Genomic DNA, 23838 nt, shown 5'->3' on the forward strand with positions numbered 1-23838 from the left:
GATATTTTTTTTCTCATTAAATAAATGTGAAAACAAATTCGTTTTTTGATTTGTGGCCACACGGGCTATAGGCTAGTGTGTATACATTTGGCATTATGGTAGGTTTATTGTGGACCAAGTTTGTTACTTGTGCTAGTTGATTTTTTCATAGCTTGATTCTGGTTGTTAAAAGGAAGAAAAAAACGATACGTATATATCTTTGAAGCCTACTCATATAAACTAAAAATCTATTGACCATTTTGGTTATATCTATACATAAACATTCAAAATGAATGCTCGTTTTTCATCATCATGTCATTTGTGTTTGGTTCTTATTTTAACCCGCTTGTTTCATTTTTGCTCATCTAGTCAAAAAATTGATGATGCATTATGCTTGGATGTCGAGAGAAACGCACTTCTTGATTTCAAACACGGCCTCATAGATGAAGCAGATCGACTTGCTTCTTGGATCAGTGATCAGGAGAGTGACTGCTGCAAATGGGCTGGAATAGTATGTGATAACGTTACAGGTCATGTTCGTCAAATACATCTTCCAGGACTTAATGGAGATTGCGCGTATACATCAAGTTACAGCTCCTACGAAACATACGAAAAAACATTAAAGTTTCATAGGATGAGAGGAGATATAAATTCATCCTTGTTGCATTTAAAGCAACTTGAACATCTAGACTTGAGCTGCAACGATTTTGGAGGGATCCAAGTTCCTAGTTTCTTAGGTTCCCTTGGAAACTTGAACTATCTTAATCTCTCGAATTCTAACTTTAGTGGAATTGTCCCTCCTCAACTTGGAAATCTTTCTCAACTCAACGTCTTGTCTCTTGGAATTTCGTGGTATGATGAGGGAAAACAAACAAGTATGACAAGTATGCAATGGTTGTCAACGCTACGTTTGTTGCATCACCTTGATATGAGTGGTGTGGACCTAAGTGAAGCAACAGATTGGTTTCAGGTGATCAATACTCTTTCTAATTTAGTCGAACTTCGTCTGTCTGGTTGTGAACTTTCAAATATATATCCTGATGTTCCTAGTCTTAATCTTACATCCCTTACTTTGCTTGATCTTTCTTTTAACAACTTTAATACCTCTGTTCCAAATTGGATATTTGGTATAAATAGTCTGGTTACTTTGGATCTAAGTCAATGTAATCTTCATAACTCTGTTCCTAATAGTACTTATAGTTTCCGTAACTTGACATCTCTCAAGTTTCTATATGTTTCCGAGAATGATTTCATGAACTCTTCGTTGTTACTGAAAGAGTTGTCTAATACTATAGCTAGTAATCTTGTTTTGTTAGATATAAGTTCTTGTGGTATTTCAAGTTCTGTTCTTGATTCCCTTCACAATTTGACCTCTCTTCTTAGCCTTTACCTCTCAGATAACTTACTCACCAAGATGATACCAAAATCTTTCGCTGATCTTTGTAATTTGAGAGAGATCAATTTGTCAGGCAATGATTTTAGTAATATTAGCTTGATGTACCTTATTGAAAGTTTTTCTGATTGCAAATCCCCTCGTTTGGAGTCCTTATCCGTCGGGAAGTCAGGTATATATGGTCATCTACCGGATAAACTTGGACATCTAATACATCTGAAGATCCTAGAACTTTCTTATAACCGTATTTCTGGTACAATTCCAGATGCCATAGGACAGTTATCTTCTATGTGGGCATTATTACTTCCTGAAAATCTAATTTCTGGTCCTATTCCACTCTCAATCGGACGACTGTCATCATTGGAGTATTTGTATCTTTCAGATAACCAACTGAACGGCAGCATTCCTGATAGTCTTGGTCAACTTTCCAAGTTGACTAATTTGGATATTTCTTACAATTTGCTAACAGGTGTTGTGACTGAAGCTCACTTTGACAAATTAGTGAACTTGATATATCTAAACGGAAAAGGCAACAATTTAACTCTAAGACCTCGACTTCCAACCTGGATTCCCCCTTTCCAGCTGCAGAAATTGTATTTGAACTCTTGGGTTTTAGGGCCTCAATTTCCATTGTGGATTCAAAAGCAGAAAGATTTAATAGAGTTGGATATAAGCAACACACACATTACAGAATACATGCCCGACTCATTTTGGAGATCGTTCACCAACTTAGAGTGTTTAGATATGTCTCAAAATCGTATCCAGGGGACATTGCTGAGTATCCCTGTAACACTTCGTTTACTTGACTTAAGTTATAACAAGTTTGGTGGAAAGTTAACTCATCTCTCTAATGGTTCATTTCCGATTTCTTTGGATCTATCAAATAATTTATTTGCAGGATCATTACACCAATTACTGTGTTCCAATGGCGAGAAAGAAACACAAGCTCTTAATTTAGGAAATAATAATCTGTCTGGTGTCATTCCCGAATGCTGGCAGAACTGGCCAGATTTGCAATTCTTAAGCCTCGGGAACAATAGTCTGTCTGGTACAATTCCAAGAACTTTGGGTTCATTATCTCGTCTTAGGTCATTAAGCATAAATCAGAATAGAATAACAGGTAAATTACCGGCTTCTCTAATGAATTTGACAAAGCTAGTAATCCTTCAACTAGGTAGAAATGAACTTATTGGAAGCATTCCAACATGGTTAGGAACAAAACTCTCCTTTTTAAGACTTCTCAACCTCAGATCCAACAACTTTGATGGAATCATTCCTCATGAGCTTTGTTTTCTTACAAATATTCAGATTTTGGATCTTGCTGATAACAATCTGTCAGGAAGTATCCAAAAATGTTTCAACAACTTTAGTATCCTTACTGGAAAAGAAAATATCCCCAATGATCAGTTTTCTTTCTATGTGGTTTATGGCGGAGCAACTATTGCTAGTGATCTATTGGTGTTGAAGGGACGAGAAGATACATATAGCACTATTCTTGAATTAGTAATGTTGTTCGACCTGTCAAGTAACCAACTTGTTGGACAAATTCCAAGTGAGGTAACCGACCTTCTGAAATTGAAATCATTGAACTTCTCAAGAAATAAATTGACAGGAAAGATACCGAACAACATAGGAAACCTGAAATCACTTGAAACATTTGACGTGTCAGTGAACAGGCTCTCGGGGGAGCTTCCCATGAGCTTGTCTAGCTTGAGTTTCTTGAGCAACTTCAACGTGTCGAACAACAACTTGACAGGAAAAGTCCCACCAAGTACTCAGCTTCAAAGCTTCAAAGAGTCGTCCTTCTTAGGCAACAATCTTTGTGGTGCTCCTCTAAAGAGTTGTGCAGTCCGAATACCTGATACAAAAGACCAAAATGATGAGGATAATTCAGAAAAAATAGATACGGGCCTGATTATTAGTACAGTTTTTGGATTGGTTGCCGGCTTTTTCATGATTGTAACTCCATTGATAATTAGCAAATCATGGAGGATTGCATATTTTCAGTTCTTTAAATTTGTTATAAGAAATGATTCCAAAGAAAATTGGTGAAATTGCCGGAGTCTTCAACTAAACGACCCCTATTTTGCTTCAACCTTATACCCGAATCAGTGGTTACAGTTTTCTGATTCCATTCAGGATAAATATCATACTCCTTCTATGTAATAATTGTTTTCCCCTTGTAACTACAGCAGCTTGTACCTTTATATTGCTCCACTTCTCTTCTGTATAAATATTGATTGCTAATTATCTTTATCTATATGTTCTCACTTCTGTTTCACTTTTTTTTTACATGAATCGAACCAACTATATTCTTTCAACATCATTGATCCAAGTTGTAACTTGTTTTACATACATTTACATCGTTTGAAATATTTTTGCACTAAATGAGGCATTGGACTTGGGTCCTCTGCCACACTAGCAACCCAACCCAACCCAACCCAACCCAACCTTAAATAATTCTATGATGTCATCTGCCCGTTGAAAGCTAGCTACTAATGTCGTTGCTTGTCATACATGATTAATCATTACCCTTCTTTGTGTATTTCAGTAGCAGTATGAAAATATTACCCATTTATTTTTTACACAGATTCTTATGAACCAGTATGTGAAAAAGTGTATCATGGCAAAGTTTATATCTTACTTTGGAAATTGGACATTTATTTTAGAACAAACTAAAATAAAAATATTAAGATGACACTATATTTGGAACAAAGGGAGTAGTAGGCTTACAAAGCATATATAGTATGGTGGTTTCGCAACCCAAACAAAGACTTTAAAAGGCAGAACAGGGTGTTTATCTTTGTCCTAAGGCTAAACTTCATAGATTTTTTTGGGGATCCTTGGAAATGGGTAGAGAAAAAGGAGAAACGAGATAAGAACAAAAAAAAGCAAAGAGAAGGCCACCAAGTCAAAGCATTGTCAACAGAAAGCTTGCCACACCATGAGTTTTTTTGCACACATAGGGTATATTTTCAAATGCTTTGTAAACATTAGGGTATTTTTCATTAGCCTTTGGTCTATGGACATAAAGAATAGGCTTAGATGTATTTTTCTGTTCAGACTAAAACAATTGCTTAACTTGTTTCTTTTGTCGATCGTTAGTGTAGTGTATGGATCAACAAGTATAGTTGTAATGGGATTAAGATCCTCTAAAATTCAATGAACTTTATAGGTAAAGTTGAGAGATTTCAATCATTGGATTAAAATTAATTGTTAAGATTAAAAAAGTCATCTTTAAATTTTAACTATTGATTTTAATCCAATGGTCAAGATTCTCTTAACTTTACCTATAAAATTACCTTAACTTTAGAAGATCTCTATCAATTGTAATGAAGTCTAACCTTGTAAAAAACAATGGTGTAACAGTACTTGTCTCATTGATTTTATATGATTATAGAATCATGGTTTCTATTATGTATATGATTTGTGTTCCAAAATGTGTTACGAGTAATATTTTAGAAGTTTCACATCTATATTCTAAAACATCTATGTGTTGTTAGTAAGAAAAAATATGATCGGAACACAAAACAAAGGACATCAAGATTAACTGGTAATTAATCAACTTCATTCAAAATAGCAAGTGCATTCAAAATACAACAAATAACTTCTAATTCAAGTCTAATGCAATGAGTATACATAACAAATTAACAATGCTACAATTATAAATACAAACATGAGAAATTGATCCGAAATTTTCAATTTTGACTTTGTCAAAGTCAAATCTTCTTGAATCCTCATGTCAGATTAACATTCATGTCTTCATTTATTTTTCCACTTTGCAATCTCATTCCATAAACCAAATCCGTGTTGTATTGAGAAAAAATTAAGTTCATCATCAGCGAACCGAAATTGCTCACAATACATATAACCCAAACTAAAGAAAACTTTTATTTGGACGATTTTTGTCTGTCGACCTATTATCAAGGTTGCGGAAGTCGTTAATCATTCCCGGGTCGGTCGACAAGTGAGTTGGGAGTACTCGGGTGTATACGGAGAGTACTCGAAATAATCGGCCGACTCGGGTCGACTCGACACCTTACCTTGTAGCGAGTACTCAAAGAGTACTCGGCTCTACTCGGTGAGTTTTACAACAGTGCCTATTATACCCTCAACTCCTCATTATCACTAACTTTAATCCAAATGTGACTTATATATATATATATAAAAAAAAAAGTAGCATTTTATTGATTGAATAATTTGGTAATTATTCACATATTAAGTAGTAATAAATAATTTTTAGTACAAACATAATTAGACGGATGGAATAGCAAAATATATTGGACTTTTTGAGTCCCGGTAAACTAAAACTTTAGAATATGAACACTAATTAATAGATTTTTGGTATTTGAAGAGGCTCAAGAACTTAAGATTTTGGGTTAACTTTAGACATAGCAAAATGCTTGTCGAGTTGACGAGGGATTGTTTAGTAAAGGGTCCTTGGAGCTTTTTTGAACTTAAAAAGCTTAAACTTTGAAATATACTAGAAATAAAAAGTCATAGTCCCGAAAAACTCATAAAAGCTTCAAAAGATTTTTGAAAATAAAAACTTTTAATGAAAGGTAAAAGAAAAAGCTTACTTGGATATTCTTTGTGGTTAAAGCTTGTTCAAAACTAAGGGTTTTTTTTAAAGATGTTCTTACTTTAGGGCATGCCCTTACTTGTCTTTACCTTATATATTTTTATTTTTAGTGTGGGTAAAAGGATATGTAAGGATGTTTATATGATTGGAGATAAAATTATAAGATTTAAAAAATTTGTAAAAATGTATAAGGATTTCTAAGAATATGATGTGGCAGCTCAAGGATAGTCTTAATCCAACCTCAAGCTCGAGTTCCAATTCCATTACACACCCGAGCTTAACGCTTTGTAGCTAGAGTTCTTCCAAAAGTAATCAAAATTTCTTTTAAAATGAATATATAAATAGACAATACGTTAAGACTCAAATTTTGACGTTAATTTTTTTTTTTACACTGATAGTTCCTGCCAACATAATTGCATCGTTGTTCTGTCACCGAAGGCAATCCAAATTTAATAGAAGAAATTAAATGGCATGGGTCACCTGTACTTGAAGAACCCAATCACCAATAATTGATTACAGAATGACCGACATATTTACCGAGTACGTGTTTTACATTTTCTTTAAAAATAATGTAATTATTTGACTGTTTGTAGGTTTAATTTACACGAAAACTTATATTAGGAACCCAAAAATTGCAGAAACTTTTTAAACTTTTTTTAAATTAAAACTATTTACTATATGATTGATTACACATGTTTATATTGCTATGTAATTAGTTACAAATGTTTATATAACTATCTATATACATTATGAATATTTGATCATCACCAATCTTATTAAAACATTAATTTATAAAATACTTACATATATATGATCGATAGGGGTTGGGTATTATAAAACAAATATTAAAGTAAAACAAATAAGACAAGATCTTGACCCTTAGATCATGGTTAAATTGATGCACGAAGATTCACGGAGCAATTGATATACGATGATTTTCATGATGCATAATGACTATCACTAAAGAAAAACCTATTGTTTTATTTGTTTTACCTTAATAGTTGTTTTATTTTACCTATACCCATGATCGATATGCATACATGTGATCAAAGCACTATTTGTGCACATGTGATCATAAAGTTCATGTCTCCAAAAATTATATAATGGGTGATACATGTTTCCACATAATTGTATAATCCAAAATTGCACGTAAATAACTCAAAAATAATCAAAAAACAATCACCATGTAAAGAATAACCAAAGATTAAGCTTGATTTATTAAGTTCCTAAAAGTTTTTGCAATTTTTGGGGTTCCTAAAATAACTTTTCACTTAACTTACATATGTATTGTCTTGCTTTTCACAAAAAATTTATATAGGTTTTAGGTAAAATAAAATTAGCATTAAAGTAAAACAAATAAAACAATAGGTTTTCGTTCACTGAAAATCATCATGCAGATATGCATCATGAAAATCACAATGCATCAATTGTTTCATGAATCTTCGTATATCAATTTAATCATAAACTAAGGGTTAAAATTTTATTCTATTTATTTTAGTTTAATACTTATTTTACAATACTCTATCTAACTTAGGTATTGTTTTAACCAAATTTATACTAAAGTCCCCTGCATAACGCATATCCCTATTTAAACCCTTCGAAAAAAAAATCCATACATTGTGAAGGATTGTGAACATGAAACATTGAAGGGCAAGACTCCCCTGGCCCACTATAAGGTAAATAAGTGAAAATCTATATTTTTATACTTCTATACTACTATATAAAAATTATACCCCTATGTTGAAAAGTTTATAATTTTGGGACATGCGAAATTATTATTTTACTCTTAATTAATTACTTACACAATCATTCCATAATCTAAAAAAGATATATTCACTATCCCTAAAAATCAAATATCTTTGTATCAATTACCTACACCACTTAACGTCGACGCCATCACCATCCGTCGACGCCACCACATCGCAACTAATATCATCGTTGCCGCATTGCGCAGGTACCATACTTGTTGAAGTTGGAGAACTTGTGAGTTGTGATTTACACTCAAGTAGATGAAAATGAGAGTTAAAAGTTTTTAGAGTCTCAAACTCAATTTGAGGTACACATTTTGAAACTATACATAGTAAAAAAGTTATAATTATATTAATATCTACAATTTTAAATATATCTGTTTAAGAAAATTAATATAGTATTTCAATGCTTGAAATTAAAGCATAATAGCAGTTGATATATTTACATTTCATCATTATTTAATCTGTCTTGCCGGAGGAATCCGTCAAGTTCATATTCAACTTCATCTATCATTTTTTCTTTTTTTTTACAAGTAAAGTTTCTATTATCACTTACCCCGGCAATTTACCGGCAGTATAAATAATTACATGAATTGGAATTACAACAATTTACATGAATTTGGAATTACACCAATCCTCCTACGTGATACTTTTATTTTTTGATCTTGTACTAAACCATAGATACCCTAACGATTTTATGTCTTGAACGATCTTCAACACATTCTTTTTTCCATTATCGAACTTGATCTCGTTCCTCGCTTTCCAGATTCTCCAACAACTAATCCTAATAATCCCTTTGATAAATTGTTTTTCTTCCTTGTTCCACGCCTGCTGCTTGTGAAAATCCATGAGGTCTTTGATGTTGAAGATTTAAAAAGGTGGCAGCCTACACCACCTACTGATGGCGTGCCACACCCTTGCCGCCACTTCACATTCACAAAACAGGTGGTCAACATCTTCATTCCTTTCCTCGCAAAAGACGCAAACTTGGTTCCCAACAGAGCAATTTTGAGCTTGAAGAGCAGCAATGGTGGGAATCCGATTCAACGCAACTCTCCACATAAAAATATTGCACTTTTTGGGTACCTATTTGCATTCCTCAAAAATGGTTCTGTTCCCGGCATCCAGATTTCCCCATAAAAACTCTTTCACATTTCTCACCGTCATAACATTATCTTTTCCCCCCATCCATACCCATTTATCGGGTTTGGTCCTAATATTAGTCCCATCAAGCAACATAGTAAGATTATCAAATTCCCTCGACTCCTCCATGCTTGCTAAACCTCTTGACCATTACCACTTACCATCGAATCTGTCCTCCCTGTCGTTATACCTATCCACCACAAGAGCTTTCTTATCTTTATCAAGCTTAAACAATAAAGGGAACAATACCTTAAGTGGCTCACTACACACCCAATTATCGAGCCAAATTTTTATCTCCTTTCCATCTCCCACCTCCCCCCTTAGCATACTGTTGAAGCCTACACCCTTGACTTTTTGAGCTTCTAAACAATTAACAATGTTCTTCCAGACACCTGGAAGATAATATTCATAGGAATATAGTTCCAACCACGTTTTGTATCATGAATTGCTTTGATGACACCCCTCCAAAGACTATTCGGTTCTGTTTATATCTCCAAACCCATTTAGAAAGTAAAGCCAAATTTGAATCTTTAAGTATGGAAATACCCTACCCGCCCATGCTCTTGGGCGAAGCAATAACATCCCACGAGACCCAATGTATCTTCCTTCCCGATTCCATGCTTCCCCACAAAAACTTTCTCATGATTGACTCTAACATATCTATCACAACCCCAGGAGATTTGAAAATAGAAAATGAATACGAAGGAAGACTTTCTAATACCGATTTGAGAAGTGTGATCCTCCCAGCCATAGATAGCGAGCAGGCTCTCCATTTAGATAATCTTGTTTCAAAGATGTCAACCAAAAAATTCCAGTTAGCCGACTTGTCCATATTTGTACCGATCCACACCCCGAGGTATTTAAATCGAAGAGATCCAGCCATACAGTTAATCTCTTTCGCCATCTCATAAACTTCATTGTTGCCCACCCCTACACCGAATAAACTGGATTTACCCAGGTGGATTTTTAATCCCGAGCATATGTTGAAGACTTTAAACACCTTTGCAATATTCCTGATATTTTCGAGAGACTACTCCCCAAGGATGATACAATCATCTGCGTAAAGCAGATGTGAGACCACTAACCCATCTTTGTCTAACTCAACTCCTTTCACCGAACCGTGGTTAGTTGCTTTCTTTATCATACACGATAGAGCTCCATCACCATAATGAAAAGAAAAGGCGCCAAGGGGTCTGCTTGTCTCATCCCTTTTTGACATTGGAACTCGAATGTCGGGGAACCATTCACAAGGACCGAAGATCTTGCTGATGATAGAATTCCGAAAATCCAGTCACACCTTGGGGGCGAAACCCATCAACTCCATAACAGAATTCAAAAAACTCCAATTAACATTATCGTACGCCTTTTCAAAGTCCACCTTTAATGCAAATATCTTCCTTTTTTTCTTTTTGGCCCACCCAAAAACCTCATTGAGAATAAGAGGCCCATCTATAATGTGTCTATTTCCAATGAATGTCGTTTGATCATGTGAAACAACTGATCCCACGACCCTTTTTAATCTATTAGCCAACACTTTCGAAATCACCTTATTGATAATTCCAATGAGATTAATTGGCCTAAACTCGTTCAGACCATTTGGATCTTTAACTTTAGGAACAAGAGTTATGAAAGAGGAGCCACATCCATTGTTGATTTTGCCAATCATATAAAATTCATTGAAAAGTTCTCAAAAGTTACCTTCAAATAGATTCCAGAACCTTTTCACGAATTTGAAGTTAAACCCGTCCGGCCCAGGTGCCTTGTCATCTCCACACTCAAAAACTGCCTTTTTGATTTCTTTAATGGAGAACTGAGTGATCAGCCCCTCTGCCTCATCCCTGCTCAATCTTGACCCCCCTAGTTAATAATTTTAGGTCGGTTGACCCAATCCTCCTTATATTTCTCTTGAAAGAATCCCATAATGTGTTTTTTCAAGGCTTTAGGACGCTCCACCCATTCCCCATCAATAAGAAGTCCCGGGATATTGTTACTTGATCTCCTTTTATTAATAAACCCATGAAAGAATTTCGAGTTCTCGTCACCGTCTATGGCCCATTTGATTCTGGACCTCTGTTTAAGATCCATGACCTTTGAATTATCCATCTCCACCATACGTCTAAGGCATTCAGTTGGAATCCAACTTTCTTCATCGTTCAAGTCCCTTTCTTCCAATATCGAATCAATTTCAGCGAGTTCTTCTATACACTTTTCTCTTTCTTCCCCTTCTCTGTCCTTGCATTCATCCTTCCATTTTTTAATGCTTTGTCTGACCTATTTCATCTTTAACATAAGCATTGTATCAGCAGACCCGAAAACCACGGCCTCCCTCCATGCCTTATTAACAACTTCCTCAAATCCATCTTTATCCAACCACGAATTAAACACTCTAAAGGGCTTTGGGCCGAAATTAGACTCCTTAAAACTGAGAAGAATTGGATTGTGATCCAATAAGAACCTAGGCAGAGTTCTCGTGCAGGCCTCGGGTCATCTATTAAGGATCTCAGCACACACGAGAAATCTATCGATTTTACTAAGCTTTCGTCTCCCATTTTCTTCCTTCAAGAATGTAAATTTATTCCCTTTCATCTCATATTCGTGCAAGTCAGCTTCATACAAAAATTCGTTTAGCGCTCTAGCTCATTGAGGATTAAAAATAGAGCCTTTTTGCTCCTCAGGACACCTAACCGCGTTAAATTCTCCCATCATTATCCATAAAGCCTCTTTGGTTATTTTTTAACTCTATCAATCTTTCCCATAATAATCTTTTCTTGTCCCTGATCTTTTGTGGAGCGTAAACGTTAACCATCATTATACTTTCACTATATCCTTTTATTTTTCCTTTTAATGCCAAAAAATTAGCTTCCTTAATGGTTCCCACCACAGAGAACACACTCGGATCCCACACACAAATCAATCCACCTGACCTCCTCCCCGTCGGTTCAACCTTCTCCTAGCCCATATCACAGTTTCCCCAAAAATTACTAACAACAGATTCAGTAATAGAAGTCTGTTGCGTTTCTTGAAGAGATAAAAAAGAGACACCCTCCTTTTTCTTCAAACCCTGTACCCACTTTGCTTTCCCAGTCCCTCCAACACCTCTAATATTTAAAGAAAGACAATTCATTGATGGATAGTATTAATACCTTCTTTGATTATCGACTCATTCACCTTGTTAGCCTGACTCTGAAAGTCAACCCCAACAATGTGTCCCATGTCCATAGTGGAATTGTATTCTTCTTCAATGTTTCTTTCAATTTGATTTACTTCGCCCGTCTCCACTTCCTTATCTTCCTCCATATTTCCTTCTTTCAATTCGCTAATATGAGATTCTGTATTGTCTGAAGGGCTAGGGTTAATGTTTAAATCCACCCTATTTAATTTATCTTTGATCCCCAAATCACCAGAATACTCCTTATTAGGATGGCTACCCCAACCTTGGGCTACTAAATCATCCAGCCCATTTGACACTTCTTCTCTCAGTCTTTTCTTGGGCCTGACATTTGGCTCGCCCAATTTACTGGCCCAGTCCACCGAAAACGCCCCATAATTCTTTTTAAATTTATGTTTATTAAAATTCCTTTTAATTACTTTTTTCTTTGTGGGAACCGTTAAAAATTCAGCTTCCTTGGGGGAGGCCCTGACATTAACTTGCATGGGAAAGGTGAGAAAATCTTCTACCATTGAGTCCACATTATGTTCTCCATGCAACCTTTCGCCTTCTTCCACATCAAGCCCTTTCGGAACCACCTCTTCTTCTTCCCTGATCGGAACCTGCTCATCGGAAAAACTCTGAAATGGTGCAGCTGATACTTTTGCATTATTTTCTTGCTTCTCCTCACCATAATTAGGGCACCACTTTCGATTTTCTTCATTAATCCAGATTTTAAACTTTCAATCTTTCCATTTTAAGGTCATAGTTCTGTTGATTATACTTCCTTCACCACATAAGATCCCTACCGAGAAGCATGAAAAGTTGAAATCTTCATCTTTTATTGACGGGGAAACCACTACCTTACCCAGCTGTGAACCGATCGAATTGACCACCTTAGTTAGGGCAAGATGTAATGGGACACCAACCACCGATACCCAAGCAATCTTTTCGAATGGGAGGACCTGTCCCACCCACACTTCAACCTTACTGAACCAACTCTTCCATTTTGACTCCATATATATAAAATCCGTGGCTTTATCTTCGTTACCAAACTCTAGTAACAGATTTAGACCCCCGACATATTTGTGTAAGTCCACCTACACAAGATGTACAACGAGAACAAGATATAACAAGATATAAAATAGGTTAGTAATAAACACAAGTATATCAAGTAACCCGACTGGCAAGTGGTTCGAATCTAGATAACGACTAGTTAAGGACCACGATCCAGATATGGACATGAACAATAAAGAACAAGTGCTTGAAGCTATATAAATACTAATTATATTCAAGTATTATGGCAATGAGTCGAGATGTATTTTTTCAATGTGTTTTATTTATATCTATAAACAAAATACAAGAGTTGTTGCGGAACAAAGATAATCACACTTGTGAAAATATCTAAACAACCCTAGAAATACAAATGATCTATGCGACAAGGAATTACTCGTAAGAATACTTAGAGTAATATCACACGTTGCAATTGCCAAAGTTCCAAGCATTTTTGCAAGTGTGAGAAGTCTTATATTTATAGGCAAACATGTCTTGATGACATGGCAATATGCCGTACAAATATGGTTGGATGCATTTATGGATTTGTGGGACAAATCCATAACATGCTTGTTTAAAGTAACATGTTTGTTTAAGGTAAAGTATGTAAGTTTCTTTGATGTGACTTGACATACTTTATTCCCAACCTTTTGCTAAAACTTTCCCAATCCCAGGTATAAGGTAATAAGCCGGGTAAAGGTAGTTAAAGCTGCAAAAAGACTTTCCTCATAATCAGTGAAAAAGTGTTGTAAATACTTTTTCACTGAGAGCCTTCAGATTTTCAATCAGGTAAGATCCTCTCTGAGCTCTGAGTCTGAGATGATCTTCTTCTTCAGTCTTCAGTCTTTGACTTCAGTCTGAACGTCTTCAGATATGTTGATCTTGATCTGAGGTGAGACTTCAGAAGAACTAATTCTGAGGGACGTCTTAGAATTTCTGTACAAGTATTTCTTCTAAGCTTCAATATTTCTGAACAAATTATACTTGGTTGATTTTCGACCTAACAATTTGAGTTTCACATCAGCCAGTCCCACCCCAATAAGCAAAGATTTTGCAGAACATAAAATCGAATAGTCACTGCATCTAACGATCATTGACCTGAAGTGAAGCCCACCCAGCGCCATAATCTTTGGAAAAGCCATGATCATCTTCTCCTTATTCATTTCCTCTGTATCTCCAGCCACCACATCTCTGAAAGTTTTCATCCCCCAGGACCCAGCTGATCGTTGAGGAGGAATGAAAGGCTTAGGTGGTCTTGCTGGAGCATGTATACTTTTATTCCATGGACCCTTTCTTTCCTCCTGACCACCGTTCTCCTCAGCGAACAAAGCTACATTCGCAATGATGTTGTGTTTCCCCACCTTCGCCTTCTTCATTTTCAGAATCAGATCGGCCTTATCCCTCACCTCTTTGAACGTAACAAAACCAAATCTCTCCCCATATTTGTTCTTTCTCCTTGCAATATAAGCTCCTTTAATCGTACCGTATCTTTCCATACTTGTTCCAAGATCCCAGGGACGACAACCATCTGGGATATTAGAAACGTAAAACTTAACCACTGAAGCGTCCCAACCGCCATTCCGTCCTCCCCCACTCTGCCTTTGTTTTTTCTTGTAGCTGACTTCTTCCCAATTGGTCTCTCTCTCTTGGTTTTCTCTCTCTCTATTTTCTCTCTCACACACACCCATTTTTTCTAAAAGATATTAATCCTCATCATCATTTTTTCTAAATGCACCTTCTTGAAAAACAATATTTCAACATTATTCACCGAGTCATGACCAAGTTAAGTCTAATTTTACCGAGTAACTGATCTTAACTAAATTGCCCGAGGTTTACCTATAATCCGAGCCTGAGCTGTTCACTGAGTTATAAAGCTGATAGAGTTGGACTGATTAGACTGATTTACCCACCGAGTCATGAGTCTATTCTGGATATTTTTTTGTGTTTTACAATCTTAAATATCTCTTATTTATTTCATAGGATCGTCAAATATGTATCTATATATATTATAAAACAAGAAACACATTATTTTTAAAATTGTTGAAAATATGTAATTATTTCTTTTAGCACCCTTTAAAATATTAATTTACATTATCAATCATTTATACATCAATCTTTTACATCAATTAGTTTTACGTTAATAATCTCCAACATTTGACGCCACCTCCACCACCAACAGTTGTTCACACCGTCACGACCACCGTCGCATTTCGTGGGTACGGTGTAAGTAATAACACATATATACAATGTACATGTAAATATATCAGATATTGTTTTTAAAAATTGGAAAAAAATATCATTTTTTTTAAAAAAAAAAGATATATATATATATATATATATATATATATATATATATATAACCTATTTAAACACAATTCGCATGAACAGTGTTTTGATTTGATTTGTCCAGAAAAAAGTTACCATACCATTTAAATATTATATGTGTGGCTAAAATAAACAACTATTAGGGTAGAGAAGGTGGCTATCAGTTACATCTTTATAACACTGGTGGGGGTTTGAACCCCACTTAACATCGGCCATGATATTAATTTTTTGTTTTTTTAGTTCCAGACCTGATCCAGAATAAGATTGGGCCATTGGGCTATTTTGCTTCTATTAAAAAGTTTTCCCCTGTTTCATATACAAGAGATGGTAATAAAAAAGAAATGGAATGATGATAATAATAGGATTTTTTTATTTTATAAATTTTTGTTGAGGTTTTTTTTTTAATTCTTTACATTCTTTTTAAAGCTGTAATTCGATATGTGTTTTTTTGTTAATGGATGAGTATTTATATTTGTTGTCCTTGACTAAGAATATTAACTTTTTCCTATTTATTAGAGTATTAATTTTTCAAAGTTTTATTTTATTTTTTTTATCAAATACTTAACCAAATATTTGTTATTTCCGACCGACGACCGGATATAATACTAGTTTTTTTATCAAAAAATATCTGATACATTGCATATTTGATAGCTAGGTGCCTTAGGGGGGGGGGAGTGGTCGCGGGGTGTGTGTTCCCCACTAGCAGCGCCGCGCGGGTACACCACCGCCGGCCATTCGCCGCAGGAGAGAGGGAAGGAAAAACGGGGAAGAACACCGATGGGGGCAAGAAAGGAGAGAGAAAAGAGGGAAGAGAGAAATTGTGTGATTGGCTGATGGATGTGGTCCCAACCTTTCTTTTTTTTTTGATAATGGTGGTAAAAAAATACATACATATGTATGTATCTATACAGCTGCTGCAATGGAGAAGAAGCAGATCTCAAGCTTTTCTTTTATTAATTTTTTTTATAATAATTACATTTCAGTCCTTGTAGTTTGTTTATATATAAAGTTTGTCACTACATTTTTATTATATTAATTGCAGTTCAGTCCCTATACATTTATTTTATTTCTTTATTTATATATATATGTATGTATGTATATGTTTTATTTTTATATAGTTTTAGATTTGATCTATTAAAATAAATAGAAAAAGAAATAATGAGGTGGAGATTGGGAAAGATGAGAGAAAATGACGCCAGTGATTTAGGGAAGATGGCGGAAGAATGGAAAAAAATAAGGTTACAAAATTTTATTGGTTAATGTTGGGAGAAGAAAATTTTATTGGTTAATGTTAGGGGAAGAGGGGTGACCACTCCCTCCCCCTTAAGACTTACTCATTATTCCTTATTTTTTAGTTTTATATTTAGGTGGGTTAGCTTTTATTCTATCATCATATCAATCATACATTTTATTTATCGAAGTTAACAATCCCAATCTAACATTCCTAGATTAGCCGGTGCAATGATAAAGTGCTACCAATCTTTTTCCTGTACAATTGACTATTTAGTCACGGGAACATTAATTCGGTCACCTACTATATCTTCTTTTTCATTATAAATAGTACACTCTTAAAACTTTGCTCAAACCACACCACTCTTCTTTATTTCTTGCAAAAACCTTAATCAGTCCAAAATGAAGAGTTCCACCAAAGTATTTTCTATTGTTCTACTTTCTACATTCATGTTGGTTCTCATGAACCAAGTTCCCGGCTCAGAAGCCGCGAACTGCAACTACATGGATCTAATGGTGTGTGCGGGTGCAATTTCGTCACCGCAACCACCATCTAGCGATTGTTGTGCCAAGGTGAAGGAACAACAACCTTGTTTCTGTGGATACCTAAAGAACCCGACACTTCGCCAATATGTCACTCCTGATGCTGCTAAACGTGTTGCTACACAGTGTCATGTTGCCATTCCTAGATGCTAGAAAGTGAATTTTGTGTTATGATCCTAAAAGTCTTGTCGAGTTCTCTAGTACTAAATAATTATTCCAACCTAAGTTATTATATATATAAAATACTGTATGCTTTTGGGAGTAACACAATGAAATGAAGAAGTATTATGAGATCTTTAATACTAATATATGTGGCTTGTTTTCACTAGCTAGTTTCATTTTCGCTACGATTATGATAAAAGAAAATGGAAATGTTGCTCTTGGAGGGGTCGTAATTCAAACCATCAAGCAGTTGCGTTACTAATGTGCTTAATTATGATTTATGGATATTATTAGTTAAGGGTAACTTTTTAAGTTTGTAAGATTCCTCAAAAACAAAGAAAAAAGAATGCGATTGTAAGTTTTCACTTCTTTAAAAACATTATAAAAGTTTATCTAATTCATTTATAAAAAAACCGTACATTGTCAGACAATAAAAACTATATCGGTAGTTTTAAATTTTGTACTCTATCATTGAATAATGTATTAATATACTTTTAACGATCATTTAACTATTAACATTTTGATGACATGTACACCGGTGTAAGTTATACAATATGTAAATTATACAACTTATACATGTGAATGTAATATATATATATATATAGGAGCACAATAAAAAAAGAACAGTCTTAAAAAAAAAATTGTGAGAACACTTAAAAAACATCATTTTAATGCATTAAAAGTTTATAAAACTAACATAGTGCATAACTAATTATCATTATTTAAGTGTACAACAACACATTGACCTGTAAAAATCAAGAAAATCATATTTTTTGTTTTGTGCATCCATCTTGGATGCATATTCTTCAAAATGATGCATCCACCAAAAAACGTGATTTTTTCGATTTTGACGGATTAATGTGTTGTTAAACACTTAAATAACGATAATTAGTTATGCACTATGTTAGTTTTATGGACTTTTAATGCATTAAAATGATGTTTTTTAAGTGTTCTCACCGTTCTTATTTTAAGACTGTTCTCACTAGAATGTTTTTAAAGTGTTCTTACTAAAATATTACCATATATATATATATATATATATAATAATTAGTTCGTTTTGAATGAAGTCGGGCCCTGCTCTTAATATTATTATTAATAGAGGCTAGTTGGTATGGGTGAACGACATAGGAGGTGATCGGTGAAAGATGATCCATCGAACACTTTAACCGTCATTGTTGTGCATGTATGATCTTTTTGTATATTACATGTGAAAGCAAATGTTTTACACATATATAAATGGGGAAAGGTTAGGTAAAGCATGCAGTACCTATCTTAGGTAAAGCAGGGGGTGATTATGTAAAATTTAAGAGGAGTTTATGTAAAATTCAGGGGGGGGGTTATGTATGTTTATTAAATTCAAAGGATTTAATATGTAACTTTTTTTAATGTGGCAGTACCTAAACTTAGGTAAAGTATGCAGTACGGATTATTTTCTCTATGTAAATATACAAGTCCTTAAAAAATGGACGAAATTTTAAAATACATAAGATGAAAAATAAAAATCGTTAAAAAAATATATCGAGTTATTATAAAAGAGACGAAATTTTTAAAAATCGAAATTGCAGGGAATAGTGGTTTAATTTACTTTACACGAGACATGGGCTTTTATAAGTATGGAAAATGGGCTGAGTATACTGTTTTAAGTTTTATATTTTGTACTCATGGGCCAGGTTTGACTGGGCCTTTACAAATGCTCCTGCCTCCATGGCTCCATATGATAAAAGGGATATGAGTGAATGTCATTTTGTTTGTTGTATGTGGTAACCACATAATAGAAGTATACTCGTCTAATGTATGCACGGTAGTGGTAAATGATATATCAAAAATTAGTTGTAGTGTATATAAAATTGGTAAACGTATTCAGTACACGTATCGAACAATGATGGTGGCCGACGGTCGAATAAAATTGTACAGTACAACTGTCTGATGTTGGGTATATATAATATATTTCTTTTCATTACTAGAATGTTTAAGATTTAAATTATTATATATAAAATTTAAATAATATAAATTATAAATGATAAGGTAAATGAGTAATGTTAGTTATAATAATACCTAAAACTTGTAAAATCACTATATAAATGATTTATAATGAAATATAGATTACATATTTGTACTTATAAAGATTTAAATAGTGTACTTATAGTTATAAAGATTAAGAGAGCTAGTAATAGTAGATTAAGTTGCTTGTCTTCATGGGGTAAGAGGTCATTTTGCCTTGATCTGGACCTAATCCTTAATTTGTGTTAAAATGGTTTTCATATGACTCGAGCGATGCCTCCTTCTAGACGGGATGTTGTCCCCTTGTTATTGAGGATTAAACGTGCATAAAACATATTGAAAAGCGATGTATTCTTAGCAGGCAGCCGTTGATGTTTGCTACATAAAACATATTAGTGCATTGCAATAAATATATTTGAAATTTGGCGATATAACCTCAAGGGGACAAACTATGTTACAATATTAGTCATAAGGTCATTCCCAATGATTTTAACATATTCTTTCACTAATTTTATCAAATCAGGCAGGATTACATCAACACTTTTAATTTGACATATTTTTATCAACACCACCACTTCACTTTTATGTTATATCATCATTTTATTTAAAAATAATCATCAACGACTTTCTGTTCTATTATAAAAATAATACTCCGTTAGATTAGTCATGGACTCATGGATCACTCATCGTCTCCCTAGTATCGCTTAAAAAACGTTACAAACCGATACCCAAAAACCGACTCAGCCGTCCAACAATGTTGTTTAACCAACACAATCGTTGGAAGTTTCAACCGACGCTACCAATTGGGGCAATCTAACAAAATTCCATTACTCATTATTCTCATAATAATTACTCGAAATAAGTTAAAATTGTATGTTGATGTTACGTTACGATTAAATATTTCACAGCAAACTCATCAGCGAATAAAACTATTATCCATACACCTCTTAGAAAAAACAAACATAAAATGCCAAACAAGATACTTTACAGATCAATAAAAACAAGAGTACAAACAAAAATACACGAGGTACAATAAACAACATTCTATTTCAATAGAATTGGACTGCACATAATTTTCATCTCACCCATCACGACAAACACACCCATTTCAAAATTCCCCACACCCTTCCACGTGTCATCATATCCTAACTCTCCAACTGTCACCGCCCGTTACTCTAACCTTGCCGTCCGTAACCGTCATTCTCTTTCATTTATTTAACCCCACACATTTCTTTCTTTCTCTATCTCCAAACAAACCTCTCTATAATTTTCACAGAACAAACTTTTTAGATGAAACGACGACGTTTCACACTTTGATAATATTCCTATTTCAAAACTTTTTTTTTTTTCAATTTGAAAATCTATGTGTTTTAAATGGCGACATTACAAAAAATAAGGTTACTCGCGACACAATGTGCGGTTGCGCCACCGACAAGAAGTCCGTCGCCGTCAACAAGTCCGGTAATCCATCTCCGGCGACGAAAAACGTTACGAATGTTACTGGGTCGACGGAGAATGCCGGAATTTACAGATCGGAGTGACGTAAACTCATCGGAAAATAGAAAATGTCATCATAATAATAATAATGTGGGTGTGAGAAAAAAGTTGAAGGACTTGCTTGTATCATCATCTCCGCCGTCGCCGCGGCTGCTTGAAGAAAAGGGTTGTGATGAAATAAAGCGGTGGGGTGTTGACGGCGGCGGTGGGATGATTTTCCGGCGCGGTGGTGGTGGGTTGAGAGGGCGGTTGTCGGGGACGTTACGGCAAAGGTTACTTAGACGAGCATGGAGGCCTGTACTTGTAACGATTCCTGAGTGAAATTATTTATGATTAGTTTTTGTTTTTTTTTTTACTACTCGTAATATGGAGTAATTTGTTTAATTTTGATTTGCAAAGTAAATATAGATTTATTTTCATTTCTATATCTAATAATGATGATATATATGATTTTGCGTTCACTTTTATGGTTGATTGTGAGTGCCTAATTAATATTGGTGACAACCATGATAACAGCATTTGATCTAACTCATGGCTGCCAACGACAGTGATAGAGATATTAAAGCATTGTTGTATAATTGACACATTTATTTGTTTATTTCTTATTAATCTTCAATACTTTTTCATTTTTTCTAATTTCTTATTATACATGTGTATACTTATGAAATTTAATCATACATATCATTTTCGTAATAAAAGACATTAAAACGTTGTATTAGAGGAAATCCACCAGGTTCGAATTTTACTTTCTACATTTGTAGGAGTGGATTATTAGGGGGATTTTCGAGAGTTTTGAGTTTCATCTCAGACATGTGTGTTCTGAGCACTGCATATTGCCCAATTTGATGTAACTGTGGTATTTTGAATGCTAACTGTTAACTACTTAAAAAAAGTTGTATTTCAATCTTGCCGTGTCTCTTAATTTACTGTCTAAATATGTTTGCTTGTGAATTTAATCACATATCATTTTGTAAACATTACAACATATATTTGCGATTTTTTATTAAGAGGTGCCCAATACATATTTTTCTCACTCGTTTACCACTCATCCTTTGCATTTGTTCTTTTAGGGATGAGTCCACACCATTAGGTGTGACTCGTCCATTGACTCGTTTTTGGGGGGTTAATCCTTAGAGACGAGTCTTATTATGATCATCCTAAGCAATTTCAAGTTTTACCTCTCGTATGGGTGATTTGAACTTCACTTTTCTAATTTTATGGGCAAGGACATCAAGCACTTAATTATGTATGGTTCTCAATAGACGTATGATTTCCCAAGAAAGCTCCCACCCGGTCTTAAAAGATCTTGCGGGCTTGCGACGACTTTCTAAATTAACTTGAGCCATCAATATCTATCACGAGTCATGTTCATTTTTCGTGACCTCACAAATAGAAAACGATTGCTCTTTCTTTGAATTTTAAAGTCAACAAACTATACATGTAACAAGTGTAACTTACTTCAAAGATATATATTTAACGTACCCAAGTTTGATCGCTTAATTAGTGAATTGTTTGTTATTATTACTATTAATATTATCACAATTCACACACATATATTTGGTATCTTGGTGGTGATCACAATATCAGTACTATTAATATTAGTATTAGTATTAATATCGTTTGAAAGATGGTGGTAGAAATATTTTAAAAAATAAGAAATTTATGATGTAAATTAATTTATTAAGGGTAAAAAGATCATTTCACAACTTATTTTTTAACAAGGGTGTATTAATTTTTACGGAGTAATTATGTTTCGATACCAATTGATATCAGAAGCTCTAAGAATCAATAATATCAAGGAATCGAATATATATATGAACGGCTAGTGGAATCGAACCTTGTATACTATACAAGTAAGAGTTAGTATTTTGAAAAAGAACAAGCTAGATCACAAAACATCTATATTCATTGATGATGAACTAAATTATGAAACCTTTTCAGGCCAAAAGGAAGCACTCTCGCTTCCCGGGTCCCTTTCCTTGGCGTGCTCGATCATTTCTCTTCAAATAGTTTCTCTGAAAGTTTTGGCACTTGAATCCGAATTTAAATTTAAATTTGGTTGCTTGTTGCATGCTTCATCATTATTAATATACCTAAATTTAACTAATGACTACAACTTCTAGTCATTTTTTATTAAATTGAATTGAGTTGAAATAGAATGAAAAAAAATTGTAAGATAATTTAGAAAAAATTTAATGACTAAACACATTCAAGCTAGGGAACGTACATTTGGGTTTATAGAAGGAAAAAACATACCATCGTTAACTAAAATTGTATTCATACGATGTACGTAGATGGAAAATTTCTCTAACTTTTCTACTTTTAAAAAATCAAAATTTTCTATGAAAAGATACGGTTGAGGGTAACAATGCCTATCGACTTTGGACTAGGTTGAGTTAATAAGTAAAGAGGTCATTAAAACTTTAACATTGACTATCTATATTAATATTGTTAACAATACTGATTAAAGCCACATTCAACTTACAAGTGATTTGTTTTAGGACATACATCGATCGATATGTACTTGTCTATTTACTTTACCACTCTAAGATCGAAGTATCGATTATCGAACACTTGTATAGCTTGATGGTTCTCGTCCCAATTGTAATAATTATTTTCTTTTTAAAAATGTTATGAGTGTACGTCTTTTAAATTTAATCCACCTGGTGAGGAGTGTCGTTTCAAACTTCTTTGAAACTTTCCAGAACTATGATACACAAACAGATTCTTTCATGAAAAATAAATCTTCCACAAATAATTACTAATTCAAACTAACTATGACAAAGTACATAAAAAGAGAAAAAAAAAAAAAAGGAAGAAAACGTTTGAACCAACAGCCCAAACTTTTATAATGGATATTTTTGCTTCTTTAGTGTAGGGACTCATGAATTATTCCACTTTATTTTATGAAAAGGCTTAAAAGAACTACTACACATTCTTGGGACATGTATTATTCAACGTATGGAGTTTGATCACACTTTACAAAACATGTTATTTTGAACCAATCAACCAAAAGGAATCAAAAATACTCATT

At 34.1% G+C, this 23838-nt stretch overlaps 3 protein-coding genes across 3 annotated transcripts; all 3 read left to right on the plus strand.

Annotated features, from left to right (window-relative positions):
• Positions 1-268: 268 nt before the first annotated feature.
• Positions 269-3424, plus strand: LOC122610165 (receptor-like protein EIX2). Its single transcript, XM_043783158.1, has one exon. It carries the CDS (start codon positions 269-271, stop codon positions 3422-3424), a length of 3156 nt encoding a protein of 1051 aa, XP_043639093.1.
• A 13513-nt stretch (positions 3425-16937) lies between these two features.
• Positions 16938-17469, plus strand: LOC122579938 (non-specific lipid-transfer protein 2-like). Its single transcript, XM_043752205.1, has one exon. It carries the CDS (start codon positions 17004-17006, stop codon positions 17295-17297), a length of 294 nt encoding a protein of 97 aa, XP_043608140.1. The 5' UTR covers positions 16938-17003; the 3' UTR covers positions 17298-17469.
• Positions 17470-20681: 3212 nt separating this feature from the next.
• LOC122610166 lies at positions 20682-21125 on the plus strand. The gene has a single exon (XM_043783160.1). The coding sequence runs from the start codon at positions 20682-20684 to the stop codon at positions 21123-21125; it is 444 nt and encodes a 147-aa protein (XP_043639095.1).
• Positions 21126-23838: the final 2713 nt, after the last annotated feature.

The sequence above is a fragment of the Erigeron canadensis genome, chromosome 8, assembly GCF_010389155.1.
Source record: "Erigeron canadensis isolate Cc75 chromosome 8, C_canadensis_v1, whole genome shotgun sequence".
NCBI classification, from domain to species: Eukaryota; Viridiplantae; Streptophyta; class Magnoliopsida; order Asterales; family Asteraceae; genus Erigeron; species Erigeron canadensis.